The sequence below is a fragment of the Syngnathus floridae genome, chromosome 8, assembly GCF_059516105.1.
Source record: "Syngnathus floridae isolate MCC-2025c chromosome 8, RoL_Sflo_1.0, whole genome shotgun sequence".
NCBI classification, from domain to species: domain Eukaryota; kingdom Metazoa; phylum Chordata; class Actinopteri; order Syngnathiformes; family Syngnathidae; genus Syngnathus; species Syngnathus floridae.
The window spans coordinates 4,003,386-4,029,236 of NC_142420.1; the positions used below are offsets into that span (position 1 = coordinate 4,003,386).

The following is a 25,851-nucleotide window of genomic DNA, read 5'->3' on the forward strand; positions in this document are numbered from 1 at the left end:
ATACGTCTGAAGCCGCAATGTGTATAGATCTAAGAGGTAGTGAAATTCCTTCATTATGCCGACTGATGGGCTGCTATAATTAACCTTTGTCGGGTTTGTCATTAGTGTACTTAACTAGTCATGGTGGCTTTCAAGATTTCCTTTGTTTTTAGTGCAGTTTTTATATTTAAATATTAAGGCCATTTCCATAATATTCCCATATTTTTTATTCATCAGAGAATAATTGATTCCTTTTTATTGCTGTGTAAACTTTGGGGTGTGAACGACTGTGGATAGTTTTTATCCCCCATTTTTCTTTATTATTATTGCGTTCCTTCTCTATTATTAACGCATAGTAAAACATTGATGTCTATTATGTTAACATGGAGAATTATTCAATTGCTCCAACTTAAATGTTATTGGACTTTTTAAGGAGTATTTCAGGGGTGGGGAATTACAGAATTAACAGCATCAGGAAATATCTTTCGGCAAATTCCGTTTCCCCCTCGTGAATATTAAACCCGTGATACGCATCGTTGAGTAACCAACGACCTCTTCTTCACATCATGGCAGGCCTGGAACTGCCCTTCATGATGATGCCTCACCCGCTGATCCCCGTCAGTCTGCCGCCGGCTTCCGTCACCATGGCCATGAGCCAGATGAACCACCTCAGCACCATCGCCAACATGGCTGCTGCGGCGCAGGGCCAGAGCCTGCCTTCCAGAATGGTCACCTCTGTCATTAAGGTAAGTTATTATTTACATATAAGAGGTTTATTTTAAATATCTGCCCTGATTTGACAAAATATAAATCACCACAAAAATGTACTACTTAAGCCTGACGTATGCAGCCCTCCATAATTACTGCCCCTGTGGTTAAAATGTGTTAAAAGACTTAAATTATTTTTTTTACTGAAAAAGTGCATCTTTTAGTATGTTTGCTGTTTAAAATGTCACAGAACACAATATTCTGTGGGTGTCAAAAGACCAGAAGAGAAGCTCTAAAGTGGTTGTGTGATATGTGGAAATCTGCTTTGAAAATGGCTGGCATCAAATGAGCTAAATATGAACTATATTTGGTGAATTTTAACTCCATGTTAGTTAGTTTGTATGCAATGTCAAAAATTAGCTAACCACTTTATGTTCAAACTTATAAAACGTTTTTGATCATTCACAATGAAAGCTAATGGATATACTGTATTTATTTTAGGGCTGTGTGTTGTCACTGCAGGGTTTGCAGGAGCGCATGCAGGACAGTCCATCCCCTGCCCCGTCCTTGGAGGACCACCGGAGGCCCGGCAGTCACCCGTCGTCTCACCGCAGCAGCAGCGTGTCGAGCTCGCCCGCCCACACGGAAAGCTCTTCAGATAGGATACGTACGTCTCCTCGCCAAATCGTGGTTCAACATTGCACTTTTTTAAAACGGGTCCTCATAGCCGCCCGGCAACTTTACTGTCCACAGCGCCACATCACAACGGCCTGTCTATGAACCAAGCCCTGCTGGGTCTGTCCCCCAACATCCCGCCTGGGCCGAAAGAGGGAGACCTGGCCCATGACATGAGCCATGAAGCAAAGAGGATGCATGCAGAAAAAGGTAAGTCTGTTTTTCGTTACTATTTTTGGATTACATTGATTAATTCAATGAAGATTTAAAGAAATGCAAATTAGTCGAGTGGTCACATAAGAGTGTACTGGGATGTTATCATTAAACATACACACCTATGATCAAACCTTAATACTGTACAGGGACGTCATTTTCCAACTTGAGGTAAGTCTCCATAGTTTAATTTCTGAGGTGCTGCTGTTTTGGTTTGCAACAGATACGCTGAACAACGATGTTGAAGAAAGTTTTTTTTTTTTTTCCTCTAGTTGAAGTAGCCATTTATTGCAGTGAATGAATTGAGAAGCTGTCTATTAGGGTAGGGACCACTATTTGAGGAAATGTAATACACAAAGGTACTGCCTCAAGCTAATTGCTGGGCTGCAAGGTGTGAAAGGTCAAAATGTTGTCAGATAACAGAGCTTGTTAAAGAAGAATTAAAGGTCAGAAAATTAATCTGAAAATTGATCTAAAAAAAAGTGAAAGGTGATGTGAAAAAAGTGTTTCATCTCCAAGTCATTATAAAACGTTACTTGCAAGGTAATTAGTTCTCTCTCGTCTTGTGGAATTTTTGGGGAGATATTGCTACACACCTCAAAGATTGGCTCCATTGATTCTGTGTCTCAATTATCAGTTTATAATTATAGCATCATCGATTGAAAACAAATAAAATCCTCCTTGTTTCTCATCAGTGAAAAAATGTCTAGTAACTATAATTACCAAAACAGCAACGCCAGAAGCAATCTCTCAAATGCATTGAAGACTTGTTACGTGTTTGTTTGAATCCTTCTTATTTAAAATGATGTTTTCTACTTGAGATCAAATTGAACATACTGGTAATATTTGTAGTTGAGTATTTAAACACTGCTGGCCACTATTTGCCAAAATATGGCAACCAATTCTTATTAAACTTTTTAGAAGTGTGATGAGTGTGATGAAAATCGGGATAATGGTGCAAAAGGTGAATTTGTCACTGAATAATTCTCAAGGTTTAAAATTCAATTTAAAGTAGGATGTGTGTGTATATCGACGAAGGTGCGCCATTTATTGTATATTGCTGATCCAAATTAGGAGGTGGAGGTCTCCTATTCCGTAACTAAACTCAAATTAATCGATATTACCACAAATTCCCATTTGCTTCACACATGGGAGTGGATATGTTCAAGAGATGTATCACGGTCATATCATACAGGCTTGAATAGTTTTATTAATTGCTGTCAAGATTTTTCATTATGAAATGAAAAAAAAAGGAAAATGGTCTATAGTCATAGAAAGTGAAGCAAATAATAGATTTGTAGTATTCTCCATTGGTTTAAAGGGAGCAGTGTAGGTTGTGATGCTGTGCTCAGGGTGAAGCGGGGTGGGGCGAGGTGATAATGATACGAGAACCACTGTGGAAATCATCACCAGGATCCACTTTGCTCCCTGTTGAATAGTCTGACATGAAAATCACTATTAGCCCTTCACTCGCAGCCTGTGAAGCAGTGCATCGGAATAATTAGCAGGATCATGAACACAATTTATGGGTCACCAAAAGTGTGTGTGTAATGTGTGTGTATTTTCAACAGATCCTCCTAATCCAGCAATGGTATAAATCTTGGAAGACATAACAGATGACATGCTATTATTATTTTTTTAATGTCCAACTTTGTCTACTACCAGTAAGACACAAATAAAATAATGTGCAGCTTTCTTAACGATACAGTATATGCAATGATATTTAGATAGTAGCACATTTAGAACAAAGATCGAAAGGATAAAAGCAGCTGTCTCAGTTTGAAAAAAATGTTTTCTCTTCACTTTAACCATTTACCATTTTAACAAAATTATTAAAAACATTTCATCAAATAGAATAACAAAACATCAACAATAATAATAATAATACTGTTAGAAACCATATTGAACAATGTGATAAATGTTTTTTGATTGGCTATGGGCATTTTAAAAACAATGTAATTTTGAGGAATAATAAAAACTGTGATGAGATTAATAATCATAATATAACCCTAAAACTTGCTTCAATGTGTAGTTTTTATAAAAAATACTAGTTCTGTATTAAAAAATAATAAGAAAAATTATTTTAATCAAGCAGCGTTTCTCGCTTTTGTGCAAACTCAATACACACCTCTATTAAGTTGTGACGTAAAGATGTGTCCAAGTATAGTCTCGGGTCAAGGTTATAGTCAAAGTTAACAGAGTTTAGTTTAGATGTGGCCAGAAAATGGACACAAGGGATCTATAAAAGACAGACGAATGGGGGCTAACAGTCCAAGAGCAATTCCAACCAGGTGACCCTCACGCATTTTACACACTCGGCGTTGTCAATTCCCGATATGTCGCTAGACTTTATTAGGATTCTACTCTCTTCTGAGGTCTTGCACTATGGGGTAAAAAAAATATATTTATTTTTCTAGTTTTTCATGAAATAACCCATTAATGCAGAGGAGTGCAACCAAATTAGTTAGCAATTTGCTGAGCATGAATTAATGAAGAGAGCTCCTCGCCGCTCGCACAGTTGTAATTTTCATAATAACCCCGGAACCTTTTATTTGGCAGCTTGTTTAGTTTTTTCGTTTGAAGGTTTTCATTAGTCTAATGAGGACTGCACAAGGGCGAGCAGTCAGCACAATTTACATGAGGAAGCTATCATAATAAATGAGGCAATTTGAATAACATGCACAGGTTTATGCAGCGAGATAAGAGAGATGGTCGCCACCACCGGCCGATACATTAAGAACTAACTAATAACCAAAGTAATTCCAATAAAAGCTTTAAGTGAAGGGAATAAAATTAATGATAGATATAGTGAACTGTAACGATATTACACGATGCGTTAGATGAATAAAATAAACCATTGTTCAGGAGGCTTTGTTTATGGCCAGCTTTTTAATTAGGGCCCCGTTTGTCACGTTGGTTTGTTTAGAGATAACATTCCGATAGTTTAATGATATCGCCCCCACTTGTTTGATCTTTACGATCCTGGCCAAGCGCTCAATTAATTTCGTGCGCAGCGGGAACGCCAGAGAAACGTCCCCATTTAAATAGGAATCCCAAAAAGATGTTGCAATGTCATCTAGTGGCAGGACAAAGGCTGTTTGTTGTCAAGCCTTTTTCCGATGTTGTGTCACCCAGCGCAGACAAGCCAGATGGTCCTAGGTTGTTGTTTTTTTTTTTTTTTTCTGTCTTTGGGCCCAAAAAAATTCTGGATGAAGAAAAAAAAGGATAGTGAGATTAGATGATGTTTATTGTTTAAAGTATAAAGTTCTCACATGTGACTAATTGAACAGCTTCAAACGAGAAGAGCCTCTGTCTTGTGAAAACAGCAGGTAGCCTCGGCAAACAAGGGGGGACATTTGAAAGCCTTTGGCTGTAAAACCCACTCTGGACATCAAACGGCTTGACATCATTTCATTTCTTTGGGAGAGTGTGTTTGAAATGCCAGCCATATGCATGTACTTCGAACCATACGTGTGAATTCCATGTGGCGGATGGGGGGGGGCAGTGTTTTGCCAACAATAAGTTACACCCATCTTAAAGAGTTGCTGAAATGTCACACAGGTTATTTTTGGTTTAGTCACCACAAGGCTAGGCTAGAATAACAAGCTAAAAATAGTATACCATTATTTGATGGTTAATATGAGTGTGTTGCTGAGATTGAGGCAGATAAAAGTTTGCCTAATGTGTTTTGAGATACAAAACTGATTGTGTGATGGTTACACAACAATATATGAAGTATGTTTGGGTTTTAGAAACATAACCTACTATATGATAACAAAAATATGTACGTATGCTTTGCTCATCTTTGTGCAGAAAAATATTTTTTTTGAGTGATTTAATGTATGGGTTGATAGTTTCATCCCCAAAACGATTTTTGAGCATTCAAAAGCACACAGCATCCTTCTGTTAGCTGCCAGTACTATCTGTTTTTGAACTACAAGGTTTTGGGAGCAGAGGTCAAGGTACAAATGACACACTAGTGTGCCAGGGCAGGTCATCAAGGATGCTGAGGAAAAAATCACCAATTCCGCTTAAAGCCCCACAAGAGAACTTTTCAGGTTTCCTTGATTAACGCCATATGGACAAAAGCAGTTGTGAACGTGTTTCTGTGTTGTGAAATCCTTAATTGCAAATACGTCTTTGTCCATTTATCCATGCCGGCGTTTTATAGTGACAGGCAAAAGAAAGGCGCCCCTATTAGATGGCAGAAGGTCCAATGAACCTGTTTATCTACCTGTTGCTATTCATACCAAAAAAAGTTGCAGCTTACTAAGGTGCTCTGAACTAATTTCACATTAAGTCACACTAGAGTGCATTAGAAGCAACACTGAAGTGTGTCTTGCAGTAAGTCTTAGACCAGAGTTCATTTACGATGTTTACAGATGTCTAACTCAACCCCACCAAACCCAACTAGACCTGCTAGTGTGAAAGCACCTTTGAAAATAACTAGTCCAAAATCTGCCCAGTGAGAAAAAAGTCCTAAGATCACCAAAGGCGCACAAACAACTTCCAATTCCAAATGGAGGCGCTTGATCGTTCATCTTCCCATTCACCAATGATTCCTTTGATTGCCGACCTGTTTTTCTTGACGTTCCATATTTAGCGAGGCCTCTCTGCACTGCCTCGTGTGCATCTCTGCTCTGGCTGAGTAAAGCACTTGTTCATTTGCACTGAAGGGTAACATGAAACAGGGCCGAGCCTCCTGATGGACAGGCAGATTTCACCTTCGCCAGTGAATGATAATGCATTATTAAATTTGCCTCTCTGCTCACTAGATACACTTAGCTGACCACAGCATATTTATCTCCCCATCCGACGCTCTCCGTCTTGGCAGGAGAGAGCATTCTGTCACTTTTGAGGCATTTCAAAGATTAAAAAGATCCTCTCTCTTTTCAACGTCCTTAAAAGCATCCCCCCCCCCTCACCACCACCCACCTGAGTGAAATGTGATTAGTGAGGAGATGGTGTCACGCGATGGAACATTCATGAGCGGAGAACAAATATCCAAATGAACTCCCACGTCCCCCACTCTTGCACTATCAGCATTCCTGCTCACATGGTGCAAGAAGAAATTTGATTGATCCTCTATTGAATTATTTTTTTCTGCACACTTTCATTTCAACGGCACGCACTGACAAGTTGTTTGATCACAAAGCATTATTGTCTGCCAAGTCACATTTCAGGGGCTCTGATGGCTAATGATCTCGCCTCCTTCGACCGAAAAAAAAAAAAAGTCAGGTAGTCAGCACCCCGTTTGAAGTTGCGAGCGCCAAGGACACTGAGAGGAACCAACACAACACGCAGCATTAAAGTCAGCGTAAATGAAGAGAAGGAGCTGAACACGTCAAACTTTTAATGATAGGCATAGCATCAATGTCAAAGTGTCGTAACATTTTCCTTTTTTTTTGCATATATGAAAAGAATCGGGACTACATAGGCAAAAATAATCACACTACACCTAAATATACAATCAAACAAATTTCACAACAGGATCAAAAGTTCTATATGGAATCAAATTAGATTATCCAAGTGGATCTAAAATTATGGGTATATGGAATCCAAATTACATGAACAATTTAGTCTTTGACCAATCTAACATGCATGATTTTGGTAAATGAGAAGATCTTTCCCGTGATTTGTTGATTTATAGTGCCATGTCTAATTTTCAATATCAAGTGACCCGTGATTGGTCGTTACCTGAGCACCTAGGTATGTGATGTCATTCGCACTCGACTGCAAGTGGCAACATGGCCACCCCTGACATGGATAAAACCAGATGATTTTGCTACTTAATATTTTGCATACGCAATATTTATCAAAGCAGTGTTTTGACTGTTGGGGCTACGTTGAACATATTGTGAACAAACTTTTGGACTTGACGTCCACTTTAACTTCTCGAGGGAATTGCACCAAAGTGTTTTTAACAAGCTTTTTTTGTGTTATTATTCTTTTTGCTATCCTTGCTCCCTGAGAGCACACAAGGTGAGTTTTACATATCTGAGCATCTGCTATTATGCAGATCGCAGCAGCACGTTCCCATCCCGACGCCCTTGGACAACAGCATTAAGCAATTATGAAGATTATGTACAATGCGGAAAAATTTGTGATTCAAAACAATACATATCTTGGCTGTGGCGACTGTTTCGGACAGATAAGGTTGACCCTGAATATGTATTTCTGTACTTTTGGAGACGTTCATGCAAGGGAGGGGGTCTTTTTTGTATAATTTAATATTTGCATGTAAACAGTAATTAAGGGATGCCGCCGACACGCTGAGGCCATGGCTTGCCAAGGTAAACAGCGAGCGGCCCTGCTCGTTCGCAGCGCTCCCGTCCTGTTTACAGACTCGCGAGTGGAGCTCCTCGTTGGCAGCGCTCGTAAAAAACGCCGGCAATGGGATGCCGGGAGCGCAGCGCGGCGGCCTCTCTTATCGTCTGGCGGTCTGCTCGATAGCCGACTTGAGGACATTGTGAGTCAAACCTCTAAATTTTCACTCAGCGATAATTACGCGGCTATACTCGAGCTTTTATATCCTTCCACCATGAAAGTAAATCATTCCTAATAAAGAGAGGAAGAATAGGGGGCGGGTGGTGGAAAAGTGCTTCAGGACTAATTTTCTTCACTCCCTCCCTTTCTGCTCTCTATTCTGTTTTTTTTTTTTCATGAAAGCCTTTTTCCTCAGTATTCCAGTCACCTTGACTTTGCAGCTGCTGCCTTATAGAGTGTGTTGCTTATCCTGTATAACCCCAGTCTGTCAATTAGGTGTTTGAAAATTAATCTCTTTAGCTGCAAATACCGTGCCAGCTTTTCTTGAGCGTCTGAAAATGAAGTGTTATTAATTCACACGAGCAAAGCCGGTGTTATGAATAATGTTATCAAAACAGATTTCCGCGCGTTTAACACGTTGCCACGATTAAAAGGGCCCCTTAAGTATTTTTATAACTGTGAAACGACTAATGGATTTGCATCCGTCTTTGCAAAGTGTTGTTCTAAGCCAGTCCTTTTCAAGTCTTCGCTTCTTCTGCTACTTCTTTTTGTTCATGTCTTCATCATCGTCGTTAAAAAGCAAGCCAAGTCGAGTACAAGGATGGATTAGTGCCAGCGGAGCTGCTCCCAGTGGACGCCGAAACTCGGCAAAGACATGTTGAAGCTAAAACAGTTATTGCGAGGCTATATGTCCACTTTTAAGACTCGTTCCGCTAAAAAAAAAAAAGACAATTATGAGGGATTTGCTTCTCTTGTTCACATTGATCAAAACATGCCGATTAAGTTCACCGCAATTTTTCATGGGTAGACCCTTGAAAGTCAAACAGCACTCTTGAGACGCAGTCTATTCATTTGTGTCCATTGAAGTCAAAGTTTGATTTTAGTATCTATAGCTTTTGACTCATTTGAGCTACCCTAAGTCCTGGTTTGCTCAGCAGTGGACAGCCTGGCCTTTCTAATGATATCTCATGTGTTTGGGTAGGCTCAAAGGAACTTTGCTCTTTTGCTGAAACAAAATAAAAACTGCAGCAAATCAGAAATGCCAGGGAAAAGTTTGTTTTACAAAAAGTGCAAATGTATGTTTGCAAAGATCTTGCTTTCATTAAACACAAAAGATGAATCCGTATGCTTTCTTGAAGGATGATCAGTTAAATCATTTTGAGAGTCTGAAATTAGAAGATTTGGACAAATTAGAGAATTGTAAACTCTTTTGTTAAAACATTGTCTCTATTGATTACTCGATTATTCAAATTCAAGGCGATTGATTTGATAATCGATTTTTTTTGTCCGCTAACCGATTTTTGACACCTCTACTTTTAACAATAAAGCGGGGGAGTGAATGATTTTGAAAATTGAAAAACAGGGGGATAGCTCTCAGTTATAAAAGCAAAGTTATTGCGCAACACAGTTTCTTCCAAATAGGTTGTTGTAACCTCCTAACTCCAGAATACCACAAATACTACTTTGATTAAAAAAAAAACACGGACAATTATGGATTTTCTCTTTCATTTGTTTATTTAGTCTGAATGCTTAACTATTAGCAACGTGTAATTGCCGTTTATGTTGGTTGTATTCTGACGGCGCTATCGGGTACACACAGGACTCCCCAGTCACCTTCCACGTTAAGCCGCGTGAGGAGGCGCTCTAATGAATTCATAAATGACAAACAAAAGGCAAAGTAAACAAAGAGTGAGGAATAAATGGCTGGATGATTAGTGGGTCACGCAGAGATTAGCGGCATATACAGTACAAATGATCCCCCTCGGAAATGGGAATGAGTCAGGCAAACTGGCCAATCAATTTTAATCTCTCGGATTCTTGTGTCAATAAACAGTCGGCCGCAATCTAAATCACTGCTTCAATAAAGGCTGGAATGTTGTTGTTAGCGCGACCTCAGATGTTCCATTGTAATTCTTAGTTCCTTTTGTAGTGTTATCTTGCAGACAGTTACGTATCGCAGTTAAAACCTTTTTGCTAACTTCCCTCCACAAAAAGGGCCACCTTTTATCGAAGCTGGCTTTAAGAGCTCGTCGGAAAAGGCGGGAACTAAAAGTCCCGCACGCTTTTATGCAGTCATCACAGTCGGCCGAGCCTGAAATCCTCGTAGGTCCGATAATGACACAGCCCCCTGCATTTATTACATGGCGGATAGGAGGGAGGCAAAATGCTGACTTTGAACAAATGAACACTCTGACCTTTATGCAATAAATATGACACGGGCCGCATAAAAAGACAAGATATCTTCCTCCCAGTTGGAAGTCGACGCAGATCCCTCGTTACCTTCCCTCTTCCGCTGCCTCGCACGTCTTTGCTGTTTAGTTCTGACTGAGCGAATGATGAAACACGCTTGTATCCTCCGCCTTTAAACGCACGCCACTAAAGTTCAATTTGTAGCTCATAATCTGCTCTTATTAGTAGCGCCACACCTCATATACACGGCGGAACACAAGGGTGGATCGTTGTCTGTACGGCGGTGTTCATGCATGATTAGATTCTTTAAGTTGATTCTAATTGGGCCTTCTCCCGCCACTTAACACAATAATGCGCTTTATGCATGCATGTAAATTAACAGCGTGAATGGTTGAGTACATCTCTTTGATGCTGAGTCCATATCTACACCAATACTGTTATGAACACGTTAAACGGCTTGGAGACATGATTTTGCAAAAGTTGGGCATGCAGCACACTCTCGACAGTCACTGAAAAAGTCCACTTAGTGTTCGACCTTAGAAAAATGTGCAAAGCAACATTAGGCAAGGCAGTTGTATTTATATAGCAAATTTCAAACACAAGGCAACTCAATGTGCTTTACATAAAAATGATTAAAAAACAAATAACAGAGCATAAAAAAGGGGAAAAAATATAACGCATACAAAATCTAGAATAAAAAAACAGTTAAAAAGTATTTCAAAACAAATAACAGAGCATAAAAAAGGGGAAAAAAATATAACGCATACAAAATCTAGAATAAAAAAACAGTTAAAAAGTATTTCAAAACAAAGAGCATAGCAAGAGAGAGTGGATTTAATTTAAGAATACGCTGCGGTAAACAGTAACGTTAAAGTATTTCGCTAGCAAAAACATACAAATAAACTGTAAGTTTTGCAAAATACTAGTGTGTGGTGATGGACATGACTTAGGTGAGCTCCCTCTTAGCATCTTTTGTAACTTGACACTAAAGGATTTATTATGTCCATCTGTTTCTCTGTCTTCATGCGGGTTTGAGAATATGATTGAATTTATTATTAAAGCAAAAGCAATGGAGTTGTCACTTTAACAATGTGGCGAGCCAGCGAGAGAGAGAGAGGGAGGGAGGGAGGCAACAGTCGGAATGGGTTATTAATGGAAAGGCACGGCCATAGGGCAGTTGAGATTTAATGATATCCAACGAGAAAAATATGAGGGTGTCACTCTCCAAAAAGTCACGTTAAATGTCAACATTTTAAGGTGGGCCGCCGCTAATTTAATGCCCGTGCACAGTAATGTTTTGGAGAGCATTTAGGAAAACACGGCCCAGTGGCCAGCCTGATTATCCCGCTCACCTTCTCTCCTCCCGCTCTCTAAATGGCTTTGTGCACCAAGCGATTTCATCTTGAAGCGACGGGAGGGGGGGGGGGGTTAAAAAAAAACAAAAAACAACGCGTTTTGATTTTCACGCTGCGATAAGAGAGCGAGTGCCAAATGTTACCTGTTAATCGAGCCCAATCCCGACCGGGGGCCCTTGACTTTGTCCCCCAGCAGGGATGAGGCAAACTCTCATTTTCCTCTCTCCGTGATGAAAAGGAAATTAGCTTCAATGTGATGAGACCACATTAGTTGTGTGTGTTTGTGTGCACGTATGTGTGTGTTTAATGACTGTGTGGTTCTTTTTTTTTTTGCATACATCTATCAGCATGTTTACTTTGTTCACTTTGTAAGTGAAGCAGAACTTTTTCAGCTCAGGGACCAGTCTGGGTTCTTTCCGGGCACCTAGATGGACTAAAATCAGTCACCTGGGATAGGCTCCAGCAACCCGGTGTTGAAAACGGATGGACAGAAATTGTATCTGTAAGTTGTCAATAGTGAGTAGAGCGAAATACACAGACGAGCATGTTTGCTTTGATTAATATTGTTGCTCATATCCATCCATTTAGACAGGCCATCCAGTTGAGTCTACTTAGCCTGAACGACGCTTTCAAGTACAGACAGCAATTGCAAGATAAGCAAGTCTCGTGTTTTTTTTTTTAAGTGCTCAAATTGCACGCAACTCCTCTTTCCTGCCTGCATCGCTTGCACTTGCAGCGGCAGACACATGATTCCCCTTGACAAGATTTTCCAAATCCATTGCTTTTAAGTGCAGGTGGAATCAGCGCCGCGTTAGCCTCTAATGGCTGTCCGAGAGGTCATAACTGGTCCATTTGAAGGAGGAGGTTCTGGGGCTAGGCAAATCCAATGTAATTGTGCAGTGAGGAGTCCGTGCTGACAAGCGGCTGCTTTTTTTTTTTTAAAGCATCTCCTGCTGGGAGGAGCGGCACTCGCAAGGACAAAAGCTTCACCTGTCAATATATCATTCTGACTGGCCCAGCCCAGTGTACCTTTGCCCTATCTCCCTCTCTTGCTCTTGTCACTATTTCAATCATTCTGTTCTTGTGCCGTCGCCATCTACGCATCCATCTCCTCTGTCTTTTTAACTATCCTCCTCCACCCCCCCCTCTCTTTCTTTGTCTGTCTTTCCTCCTCACCTCCCTCTCCCCGCTTCAGCAATGTCCTGAGGGAGTCGCTTTCAAACACAGGAACCAGAAACATATGGCACATTTTCAACTCCCAAGGTCAATTACAGCTATTTATCCCGAGATTGCGGCTAAATTTCCCAAGGTTTTCCTCCTCTGGCTTTGCCACAGATTGCAGTGTGTTTCTGTCACAATGAAAAAAAAATTAGGCCACTTTAATGCATATCTTTGCTTGCTTACATAGCAAAAATTCACATGTAGCCTATGATTTATTAATCTATTTTGTTCATTTGTTATATTTATTTTCCCAAGTTCCAAGTGCTACATGATACACAAATGTAATCACATAAACATGTTTTTTTTATTTTGTATTTTGAAAGGTGCAATAAATAGGCCTATGTGCATCTTTGAGATTTTTTTACTTAAAAAAAAAACATTTTATGCAACATTTTAGCTTTAATAACCTGTATGCATACCTTCACACATACTTTTGTTTGTATAATAATAACAATAACAATAACTATTATTATTATTATTATTGGTGGTCTTGGTGTTGTTATTATTATTCGAAAGGCTTCAATCACAGCAAAAATATATTCTAGTAACATGACCAACTAAATTAGATATGCGATGTATGTACAATAAATCTGGTCACATTTTATATTATTTTATTTATTTTATTCATTTGCCTCTCACATCACAATTGCTGCAACATATCATTCCATAAAAGCAACTTCACATATTTTGTATCTATTTCTATAATCATAAGTAACAGCATGCAATTTTTGGGGGTTTCATATTGTTTTAATTTAAGGTTCAAATTCTTACTTGCCGCACAAATATAATCACATGTAAATTGGACACAAGTCTATAGCCCTCCAAGTGATTCACATTTATATATTTATTATATTTTTTTGGTATGTATTTATAGCCAAGTGAATGCCTGGCCTAGTGTTTTAGCAGCACAACAGTGGAGGAGTGAGAAAATTAACTGGATAGGTAATTCATCACTGCTTGCACGCTGTCAAGGACTCCCTCTGCAGCTATTCAAAGCAGGAAGATGGAGAAAGGAGGGAGTTATGGAGGCTGCGGTGGAGGTATTTAAATTATGGTGTTTCATTCACAATGCATTGTATTTACAGCGTCCCCGTTTTTATTTGTGGCTCCTATTATCCGGCGAAACAGTTGTGCGTGAAATGTTATTGGTGACAGGAACGGGGAGGAGGAGTGGGGGGCGTCGGGGTGACCGGCCCCGTTTTTGCAGCCGGTATTTCACAGCGTCGGGCCTGGACACCGCCGCCGCCATCACAGCTGCTGTTGGCAGCCTCGCCAGCCCTGCAGAAATATCACCTGGAAGCAGAGCACTCTGTTCCGACGGCTCGCTGTAATTAAGTTGAAGACTGCGATTGTGAGGAATAAACACGCCAGCGCATGCCAGGGTTTACATCCAAGAAGTGTGCTGAATGGAAGAAGATGTGGATCTGCTGGGTTCAAATTCCATTAGGCCATTTCATGTTTTGATTTCATTACATTTTATTTGCCTTTTTTTCCCCCCTTCCTTCAATTCGTCTCATGGTGGAAATGTTATCTGACAAGAAGCGCTTGTACGCTCGTCGGAGTCTGTCGAGCAAAACGCGCTGTTTGCTTTTCCCACGGCGTGACAGGTTGTTTCCCCGTCGCAACAAAGCCATCAAATATTCTCTGTGATCCAACATTGTGTCGAGCTCAGGGTGCCGGCGGAAGCCTGACGCCCAAGTTTGTTAAAGCGATGATTTATGATTAATGCCAGCTCGAAATAAGGACGACAAAGTGCCACCGGTACGAATCAATTACAAAGCCCGTTCTCCCAGAGGTCTGCTAACGTCCCTCGTTGACATGGTGATTTTATCGGAGCTGGGCGACGACTATATCAACCTGAACGCCCGCCAACTTGCGGTGTTTTGATCTTTCATTAGGTGTTTTATGGAGATGAAATGGGGCTTTCATCTTACTTTAAAAGATGTTTATTTCACATATTGCACAAGGAGGAAATCATTACTTAAAAGGACAAAAAGTCCTCGCTTTTCCAGATGTGTCCACTTTTGGAAACCCAAACAATATCCTGGCTGGGTCCGTATAAATTTGCAAATTTGGACAGGCTCTCAGTTAATTTGACCTCAGCCATGCCTGTTTCCACTGGGAGTGTAAACAGAATTGCAGAATCTGTCACTCGCTCTTGAATTTTCTCAAACAGCCAATCAGCAGCCAGTGTCAGACTTAACAAAATGTACCGCCGTGCTGTTGGCGTTCACAAACGAGCGTAGAAGAGTCTTCAGTGTAGGCTACGAAAGTGTCAGGGCCCGTCTCCATGGAAACGAAGGCCCGATTTGAAGGCTAGATTGGAGGGCGGCGAGAATTTCGACATTTGGTGGAGGCATGTCAGAAGTTACGTGATGTGGGCGACAAATTCAGTGTTTGGACGCAGCCATTGTACAAAAAACTACAATACTTAGTAAAGTCTGACTCATCTTTGGTTGGCTTTATTGTCACTGTTTCATGGCAGGCTTTTATGTTATCTCCTGTAGTTGATCCTTCTGTCCTTTGGACATTGGCCTTCAAGATTTTTGCAGAGTCTTTAAGGCAAATAATACAGAATAAGAACTCTTTTTATGTATTTAATTTAAAAATTAGAACTCCATTATTCCTACAAAGTTGCATTATGAACACATTTAATCCATTAGGCAAACACCCATTCTAATTAATCACGCAGACACACACTCCATCTTCTCGAATAAAAGCAGAAAGGTTGTTTATTTCCTCCATGGACATTCACCGCCTTCTCCACAGGAAAGGTGGACTCAAAATCCAAATTACAAGCCCAAACTGTGAATCCTAACGCTCCTTTTTTGGCGCCCGACATGTTTCCAGGGCATTTTGCAGATGCTCGAAATAATCTCCAATGCTTTTGCTCAATCTGCTCTGAGGATGGGCGAAATAAATACTTTAAACTAATTAATGTAGCACCAGCTGTTCCTGGCTCTTGGCTGGCATCGCTTGAATGTTGATGGGAGGGGGGGTGGGGGGATTGGTAAGGGAGGGAGGTAAGGCAGCTTGTGCACTGTTCTTCCTCCACACAATCACAAACGAACACTGAAGTCCACATTCCAATCTAGAGTGGCACTCAGCGAGCGTACATTTTCACCAAGACTGAACTATCTTGATTTGGATCTGTTCCAGTTTTAAAATCCTTGAACTCACTGAGACTGAATCAACAGCATCTCTGCTGGTTGCAGCAGAGTAATACCATTTTGCTTGAAGATAATATTGATAGCAATAATATATTTATTAAATAAATACATTGACAAAAAGTGATTAGAAAAATAAAATAACATAAAAATGAGACATAAAATGTACACTAACCCAAATGCAAACAAAAAAGAAAACTTACAGGTAATGAATTTCACAATGATAATGTTTCTTCCATATTATCCAAGACAATATTCAAGGATACAATTTTTTTTAGTAAATAAAAAAACATAAAACCGACGTTATTGAAAATGTAACAGTTTTTTTGCACTTGCTTAGTCACAATAAAACCTAGTTACGTGATTTCTAAAATTGTACGTATGGTTTCTTGTGTGCCTATTGAACAAATAATAGTATTTAAATAATAAACAAATAAGTATTCTTACAAACAACAATAATAATACATTGTCAAACCTTCATTCATTAAATTCATAATCAATTATGCCTTGAAAATCTTCTCCATGTAAGGCGGACAAAAATAACATGGTTGATGTGTGCGCCGTCTTTTCCTCCCCACCCTCTCCGTCCTCCTTACGAGGCTATACGGCAGATGGTTCGGTTATATCCCCGCGTTTCGCGATGAGACGAGGATGATGTCATTACCGGTTTGACAGACAGTCGTATGCGTGCCAGCACAAAAGAAGCGCGAGCCTCACGGGGGTCAAGGCGGGCGAGCCTGTTTGTGATTTTGTTATACACATGACATCTCTTAAATGGGGGGAGCTGGGATTTATGTCCATCTTGATAGTGTTTAGCCCCCACGCTGGAATGTTGAGGAAAAGCAATACAAAGGAATCTCACAGGGGCCACTGCAATGTGTTTATTAGACTCCAGGTGACGAGAGGAGAGGAGGCAACTTCTATTAGGACAGTGGAAGTTCGATGATCAAACAAAATCGGACCACCTCACGGGCTTTCCTCTTTATATGTTCTGCTGTAGTTGCTTTTTCACTAGTGAGACACAGAAAATGGATGGGTGGATGAATACTTAATCAAGTTTAACTTTGTTTCCAGATGATAACCTGATGTGCACGCCAACAGCGAGAGACAGCTACGAGCGGTTGTCGTTGGCTGGACCGACTCTGCCTCCCGGCTTCCCCTCGCCTTTCCTCTTCCCGGACGGCCTGTCATCAATAGAGACCCTCCTCACCAACATACAGGTAGAATTTCCATCCATCCATCCATCCATCCATCCATCCATCCATCCATCCATCCATCCATCCATCCATCCATCCATCCATCCATCCATCCATCCATCCATCCATCCATCCATCATCCATCCATCATCCATCCATCCATTTACAATAGCACTTATTCTAAGTAGAATCTAGTAGGACTGAAAATGAAATGTACATTTTACATAATAACTAAATAAATTGAATGAAAATGAGGGAATTGGTTTTAAAACAATACGATATTAAAAAATATTGAGGTAAAACATTGCAAATACGTAAATCTGTTATATATTATATAATGTGCATGTTTGCAGGGCCTGCTGAAGGTGGCCATCGACAACGCGCGGGCTCAAGAAAAGCAGGTTCAGCTGGAGAAGACGGAGCTCAAGATGGAGCTGTTCCGAGAACGGGAACTCCGTGAGACTCTGGAAAAGCAGCTGGCCATGGAGCAGAAGAACAGAGGTAAGCAAATCTGTGTGTGCATACCTGAACCATTCCTACTCTTGTGGACATATGTAGAAATACACTTTAATATACATTTGATTTATTACTTATATGGAGAAATATTCCATTTATATTGTACAATATATTCAAGAACGTATTTAATGCCAGTGTGCCCCCCTCCATTTAGCAATAATCCAGAAGCGTCTGAAGAAGGAGAAGAAAGCCAAGAGGAAACTGCAAGAAGCTCTGGAGTACGAATCCAAGAGGAGAGAGCAGGCGGAGCAGACTCTCAAGCAGCCGTCGCCTGCCGACAGCATGCGCTCCCTCAATGGTCAGTAACTGAATAAAAATTAAATTCTGAAAGAGCACATTTGCCGCAACTCATAATTACTCTAGCAATGTTTTTTTTCCCACTGGTGTAAAAAAAATAGAGGTGTCAATTTGAAGGAGGCGTTTAATTGCATGACGCATCTGGTGACTAATTGAAGAACAGCATGTCTGAGTTTGACTCTTTCAGGCTTTATCGTAAACGCTTTTGTAGCTGTTATTTTAAGGTAAAGTGACTCCGAGCAACAGATTATTATAGCAAAAGTACGTCTCGCCTTCGCCCGCAAGGCTCCGAGGCGCCGCTGCTCGTTCCGCGTGAGCGATGCGCCGGCACTGCTGACATTGCGGCGGCCGGACGCAGGCAGGATGTTTAACGGCGTTGATCTCTTTTCTGCCGCAGACGCTCTGACCCCTGAGATGGAGAGCGACCGCAGCAGCGGAAGAACAGATGCTGAAAGGACAATACAAGGTACAAGGGCTCAGATGAGACTATAAATCTCTTTCTTTTTCTTTTTCTTTTTCCACTTTCACACACACACATTGAGAGTGCCCGCCGTTGGGCCATCGCTGTTCACCATCTGGGCCACCGTACTGGGTCAAGATCATTGCTTCCCTTTAGAGACAACGTAGGCTAATGCTTTTGGGGGAATAACACAATAGCCCTCAATAGAACTGAACAAAGCACTTTTACATCCTGGCGTTACTTTAATGTTTTTCATCGCAACGATGAATTAAAATAAGAATAACTTTAGTGCAAAAGAGTACCACTTCAATTCTTGACCTCACTAGGATTGTGAAGTAAGAATTTAAAATGCGGACAAAAATGAAAAAAAAAAAAGCCACTTCTCATTTCTGTTTGTTTGTATGTTAGTTAGCAGGTTAATCCTTCATTCGTGGAGAATAACTAAGATCAGATGGAAAGAACTAACGTTTGTATTCTGTTCTTGTTCCATTATGACTCAAATTGCAAATATAGAAGAGAAATCCCTGTAACAATTTGTCAATAGGATAGCCAGGACACTTCTCCCTGGTTCGAGGAGAAGGATCTTAAGACTTTAAATCCATCATTTGCATTCTGATGTGGGGTTAAGAGATCCATCATGAGTGAATCAACAAAAATAGAAAACTCAAGAGGTTTGGGATAGACACTACCAATTTCATCTTGCATAGGGGCGAATGAACATTTACATTGTTTGTTTGTTTGTTTGTTTGTTTGTTTGTTTGTTTAGTTACCAGGCTAGTTTCTGATTCATGGAACTTAAGCATTTGAATAGTATTGCTTTTGAAGAAAAACAATTCCGTTGTGCATCACCAAACAACAAATATTCAAATTTGCACCTAATTCGAATTCATTCTTACTTCTTTGCTTGTGTACTGCAACATCCAACAAACAAAACCACAGAGCTAAATCTATACATCGTGTCTTCATGTTTTGTGCTAAAAGGTCGCTATCAGGATTTGTTCTCGCTGTAAATTTTGTAGTTTGGGCCTTATACCAGGAACAAATACAAATAGTGAGACACAAAACAAACACGTAACCCTTTCACCTCCACCAAGGGTAAAAGCATCTCCATGCAGTCAAAAGCACCAAACGGCGCTTGTGTGTGTGTTAGCTTTCTTTGCAGAAGCAGACGCGTTTGTTTACCGCTTAGGAAATACTAATGAGTCATAAAACCACCAAAAGCGTCGGAATCTCCCCTTTGGTAGCAATAAAAGAGGCCAAATCAATCCATTTTATGAATAAGCCTTGTGCATTTTTAATGCTTTGTTTGTTTGTTCGCCTCCGGGGCCGAAAAGGAGGGTCGGGTTTTTTTTTTGTTTTTTTTGGGGAAGGGCGCACACCGGTGATAACCTCAGTGGGCCGTCTGCTATCTGTGTTTACGCACACACAAAGCACCACGCTAAAACATCCTCAATTATCACGCCGAAGACAAGTCGCTTTAAGATGCCTCGGGGCGCGGGGGCGCACCTTTAATCGGAATTTGACGTGCAAATTGTTCGTCTCCGCAGAACAAAAAGTTTGATTTGTGAAAAGGGCAAACACAATGGAAAGAAACCACGACTCTTCTTTTAATTAAATGTCATTCATTCATTGTTTGATGTCAGGATTTACGCGTTAAATGCAAAGGTAACGCATACATCCAAAATTCATTATAGAACCTTATAGCAAATTTGTAAACTGTCTTAAGCTGAAGTAAGTTCTCATCTCAAAGCATTTTTTCCATTAAAAAATATCATCAAATCAACTTGCTTCAACTGTGCAGGTACAGATAAGTGTTCACACGGAATAATAAAACCCAGATAAATCAAAACTATTTAAAATGTTTCCTTTTTTATGTATAGTCATTAGCCATTATGCTTGCAACCATTATGTTATTTAATTATATTATACAAATTATGTTTCTTGTTTTGTGCTGACCAACCAGATCACTTTCATCTTTTAGATTAAACTTAAATTGATTAACTCTCCTCCCTAAAATACATAGCTCTCTCAGTCAAGATTTCTGTCATTTCAATTACTTCCTTTCCACTATTCTATTAGACAGGGCATTATTTTGTGGCCTTTCAAAATGACCATAAAAACCACAAATACCGTGATTTTCAGACTATAAGTTGCGGTTTTTTTTTCATAGTTTGGGTGGGGGGGGCGACATACTGAGGAGCTACTTATATGTGAATTTTTTCAAACATTTTCCAAAAAAAAACAATACTCATGCAAAAATACAAAAAAGCACTTGCACAGTAAAGTCAGGTTCCATTGCAAATAAATAACTAAATAAAACACATCATTTTTGTGCTTTGTGTTCAATTAGAACCATTTGTCTGCCACCCGTGTCTCCTCCTGCGGTCTACTCTGCCAGCCTGGCTGTATAATTAACCTCCAATGGCAAACAAAAAAAAATGAGGTTGATAAATTACACAGAGAGGAAAATAAATAACTAAATAAAGGGGAAGGGGGAGAGCGACGTATCAGCAGAGTGAATGTGTTGGTATATTCTCCTAACTCAGGGATTCAAGGAGGTGGGAGCAGGGGGGTAATGAGTGCGTAATTTTTAGCAAACTAATTATTTCTATTTGTCTTTTGTCACACTTCTTTAATTCTGCAATATGAACACAGTCGGTGTTTAATAATTGCTTTTTGCTGTGTTTTGAATGGCTTCCAAGAGGGAGCAAAGCTCTTTTGGCAGGTGGGGCAGCCCCACCACCAACACCGTCATGAATATTTTTGCTCTTTGCCATCTCCAAAGTTCTTTTTATGTCGGTGCCGTCATTGTTGTTACGAGATTCAACATCAAAACAGTTCAACTGAAATTAAAAATTAAATGAATGAATCTCACTGAAGCAAACAATAGGGAGGGAAAAAAACGGCTGTAATTAATGAATCCCTTAATTGTCTTCATAAAATATTTGCACGGGCATAATTTGCATAATTTACATGTATTAATTAATCTTTCAACGGATTTTTTTAATGCTGAGAGAGGCCGAAAAAAATCCCTTTGTTTTATTTAGCATCTAATGAAATATGTATTCTTTATAATGAACTTTTTTTTTTCAATCTCAATTTGAATTTAGAAATACTAAAGTTTTAACGCGTTTTAATGAGGCTATTTCGTAAGAACAAATTGTCGTGTGATTTTTCAACATTTGCGCAGACATTAGCAAATACGCCATTATTTACCACGAGAATTACGCCTATAGAAAATATGTAGCTGTATAAAAGGAGATACGTGAATATCTTTTTCAAACCACAACATTTTTGTGTTCCAAACTATTGTGATTCTAACTGAAACTCTTGTAAAATAACATATTGGTATACAGTAAAAATTAATTTTCTAATTTAAGGATAATTTGAAGCTCCTATATGACTTTGTTGTCATGTCCTCTGTCAAGTCTAACATCCAACATTGCTAAATGTCTTTGTAGGCGTTTTGTCTTGAGTATTGAATTATTTAGCCGCGCCGCCGTAGAGTCGGACGTCACGTTGAAGGCATTAACGTAGCGCTGCTCCGCCAGAGGAAAGGTAATAAACATCTGACATGCCTCCTGACAGACGCTTTTACCGCCGCGACATTTCCGAGATGAGCACATTCTCCTAGGAAATGGACAAAGTACGTTAGGTTAGTGCTGTCTGAAGGTAACTATTGGATGTTTTCACTTCTGGAGGCAGAACTTCATCACCAAGCAGTCAAATTGCACGTGTCAATTTGGGTGCAGATCCTTGTCTATGGTGCACGCAACACAAATAACAAAAGTTATTATGACGGTTATTATTATTATATATTATATACGTATATATATTTTTTCTGTTTTTTTTCTTTTCTTCTTTTTTTCTACCCTCTTGTCTGTTGCCAGTGAACACGCTACTAAATTTTTATGTTGATGACAGTGGTACTTAAGAATTTAAGTGTAAAAAGTTTGAAAACTGCTACACTGGAGATTTGGAGAGTGTTGAAGTCTGTGACCCATCTCATCCTTCATCACCGATGGCGTCTTTGTGTTGCAGATGGAAGACTCTTCCTGAAAACCGCAGTGATGTACTAATAGCTAAGGAAACTTGGTGGGAAAAGGGCAATTAAAAAAATGGAAACAAAGGATCGAAAAGATTCTCCAGAGTCCATTTCCTGAGTGATTTCATTTTTGGGACAACGTGGAGCTGCTGCTTGAAGGGAATTCTGGAGGAAGGTGTGTCTGAATGTAGAATAAGACCAAGTTTTTTTTAAACCGGGGATTTGAGCTAGATTCGACCGGGAATAAAAGCAGCTTCGGGTCATAGATGTTGAGCACAGTCAAACGTTGGCACCAACTCATCCAACCGCTGTTTTTAATACCAGTGACATGAATTCGCCTGTTTTTATATTTCAAATTTGAATTTTGAGACCGAGAAGTGGGGAAAAATTGTGAAAAAATATCCAGATGAAAATGCTTTTTCTTAGATGACTACAGAATACAATCAAGTTTCCTTTCTACCATTGTTGTACATACAATGCTAACAGTCATAGGACAACTGGAGCAGATTGATATGATATGTGTGTATATATAATGTCATGCAGTAGAACTAATAGGCAAACAATACCACCGTTTATATAAACTTCTCTTTTTTGGGGGTTTGTTTTCTGTTGTATTCCTGAGCCATCAATCTTTCCAATAGCTGCCACTTTGTTGAGAAAGCATGCAGGCATGATGTAAATGTTTGTCCCGGAATTATGATATTTAATAATAAATCCTATATTGTGCTGAACAAACACGTAGGGTTTTCCTCACCACCACACAAAAAAAGTTTCAAATTGGAGACTTTTCCTCTTGTACGCTCGTACCGTAATCTTTGTAACAGAGGTGATATTTCTTGGAATTTTGCTGTACATTTTGGATGATTTTGAATCCTCAAAATCTGCACCTTTTTTCCTTTCTCATTTTTAAAAAGAGAAATATGAAACTCAAGAACAGTCCGTCAATGTTTGTGCAGACCTTTTCCCCCCATGACTTTCCTGGTATCCCAATGGATAAAAAAAGTGAACTTTTGTCCCTGAAAGACTTTTAAACATGTGTGTATATTCTTATAGAAATAACCCGATGTCACTTTTGAGCGTATGTGTTCCAATCAGACAAAGAAGCTACCCGTGTGTGTGTTTTATCACTGATAACTTATATAGCTTCTTGTTTCTCCCTCTCAAAATCATCTCTTCATTGTACTTCCAATAATGTTGACAATAAAACCATGTGAGCGTGAGAAAGGGGGTGCGCCCTCTCTTTTTTCTATGTATGTACGGGGTGGGAGAGGGTAGGAAGGTTGTTTAAAAAAAAAAAAAGAAATACAGGTATGCTGTGCTGTAGAAAATAACTGAGCATATTGTTCTATGTATAGCAGTGAAAGAAAATGTATACAAATAATCCTTTATCCTTTCGGAGTGTTTCAGAGATGCGCACCTTTGACTTCCGTATGTTTTTTTTTAGGCTAATTGGCGACCCACACGGTATGTCAATGAGGGTGTGACCAAGCTGACTGTAAATAAATTATTCCCTGTGTTCTTTCAAGTGTATGACGCTGATTGGCCAAAATGCATCACCCACATTTCATACGCTCATCGTAGGTTCGGTTCTGTTTCATTTGAATTGGCAAAAGCCGTACAAAGTTCCTGATATACGACATTTCAAAGTTACTTCGCGCAGAGGCTGAAGAATATGTCGTTACGCGGCACCAGAAGTTACGCTCTGTGTTTTTCTATTCAAGTATTAATTGTAATGACTTCACTTCTGTGTCAGCATTGGCACGACAAGGCAGCTTTATTAATGGCATTTCATGCACATGTGCTTAACAAAATTAAAAATAATAGTAATATAATAACTTTAATCTGTACTGTAGTACTATATTTAGTAATATCTATGACTTAAGGGTTTAGCAACAGGTGGAATTTTCTTCTAGAACATCATAGCTATCGATTTCAACACATGGTCAAATCTGTATTGTGCAGGCTTTCAAAGGTCAAACTTAAAAACAAGAAAAAAGGATTCTCCTGATGTGCAGAATTTTTTTTTAAATCAGCATGAAAAATATGTTAATTGACCACAAAAAAAGCCGATTATGCTTATTTTTTTTCCTGTTGGCCAGTGTTATTTTACATCCACTTTTGTTGTATTTGTTTTCCCAATGACTATGTTTCTCATCATGACTAATTATTCAAAGTCCACAGGGACAGTTCCCGCTCTTAAAATGCACACGAAATATAAAATCGACATGGAGAGACAAATTTCTCCTGTAAGCATTTCTGAGTGAAAAGTGTCGACGCAGCATGCTGGGGCCCATTCCCATTTTGCATGCTTTTTAAAACACGGCTTTAACACAGCCGCCCGAATGAATAATTGACTGATTGTTGCATAATTCAATGGCGCATTGTTCACATTCAAGGACTGCACTATTTCAACCTTCTTATTTTTTTTGAAGCAAAATAAGGTTTAAGTTTCAACCAACCTTGAAAGAGCAATATGACACACAACGGGCGGTCAGTCATGAATGCCCCCCCAAGTGAAAAAAAAAGTCATCCATTTAATGACTCAGTGCTTCACTTGCTTTTTGTACTCACATCCTGTGTGCTGTGATATTATATTTATTTCTCTTTACGTGGTGAATGCACTCAGGGGGCCCCGCAGCTACATGTTTCATATCAGTGCACATTTTGTAATAACGCGACTCGCTCCAAATTTGACCACGAGGCACAAACACTTTAAATACCAAATGTGCATTGTTGTTGCTTTTTTTTTTTTTTTTTAGTTTTTAGGGACATGGAACTCATTGCATATTCAAAGCATGCAACCCATTGTTTATTTGGTTTTCTCATTGAGACATCATCTACATCCATGTCACCCTGTGTGACAACATAATTTTGTGACCGTTTCTCGGGGTCCTTCAAAGGTAGAATTGTCCCAACAGTTTTCATCCAATTGCTAGCAAAGTTGAGCTTCACCTAGAAGACTATGCTAAATTGGGAAAAATTCGACTTTAGATCTTTGAAGTGTAATGACTTATGGTATAAAATAAAGCTGCAGTAAGTCATCGGATTTCCTAAAAACTTTCAGGGTTGATTTGCAAGATCCCAATCGGTTTGAACGGATTTGCATCACCACAATGATCAGGTGATTGACACGACGCACTGGGAAAAAAACAAGTTTCAGGGGGTTGCACATGATTAAAATGTTTGGAATGATGTGATGTTTTCCTCTAGTCCTCAAAGAAAGAAACAAACACATTTTGATCATGTGCAACATTACAAATTACAAGTGAGTAAATCCTTAAGATCGTATTTATTTGTTTTGGTCTTTCCAAATTTCAGGCAAGAGATCTGTGGTCAAATACAT

General features: G+C 39.5%; 1 protein-coding gene across 3 annotated transcripts in view; it reads left to right on the forward strand.

Annotated features, from left to right (window-relative positions):
* dachd (dachshund d) overlaps positions 1-24,033 on the forward strand; it is a 105,919-nt gene extending 81,886 nt beyond the window's left edge. For 2 of the 3 annotated variants that reach the window (XM_088382948.1, XM_088382947.1), the window contains exons 4-11: positions 553-725; positions 1,189-1,354; positions 1,441-1,572; positions 17,069-17,214; positions 17,544-17,691; positions 17,861-18,004; positions 18,401-18,469; positions 22,505-24,033. In XM_088382948.1, coding sequence (XP_088239074.1) covers positions 553-725; positions 1,189-1,354; positions 1,441-1,572; positions 17,069-17,214; positions 17,544-17,691; positions 17,861-18,004; positions 18,401-18,469; positions 22,505-22,542 — 1,016 coding nt within the window. In that variant the 3' untranslated portion in view covers positions 22,543-24,033. The remainder of the gene's footprint in view (positions 1-552; positions 726-1,188; positions 1,355-1,440; positions 1,573-17,068; positions 17,215-17,543; positions 17,692-17,860; positions 18,005-18,400; positions 18,470-22,504) is intronic. The other variant, XM_088382945.1, reaches the window with a different exon arrangement.
* The last annotated feature ends 1,818 nt before the right edge of the window (positions 24,034-25,851 follow it).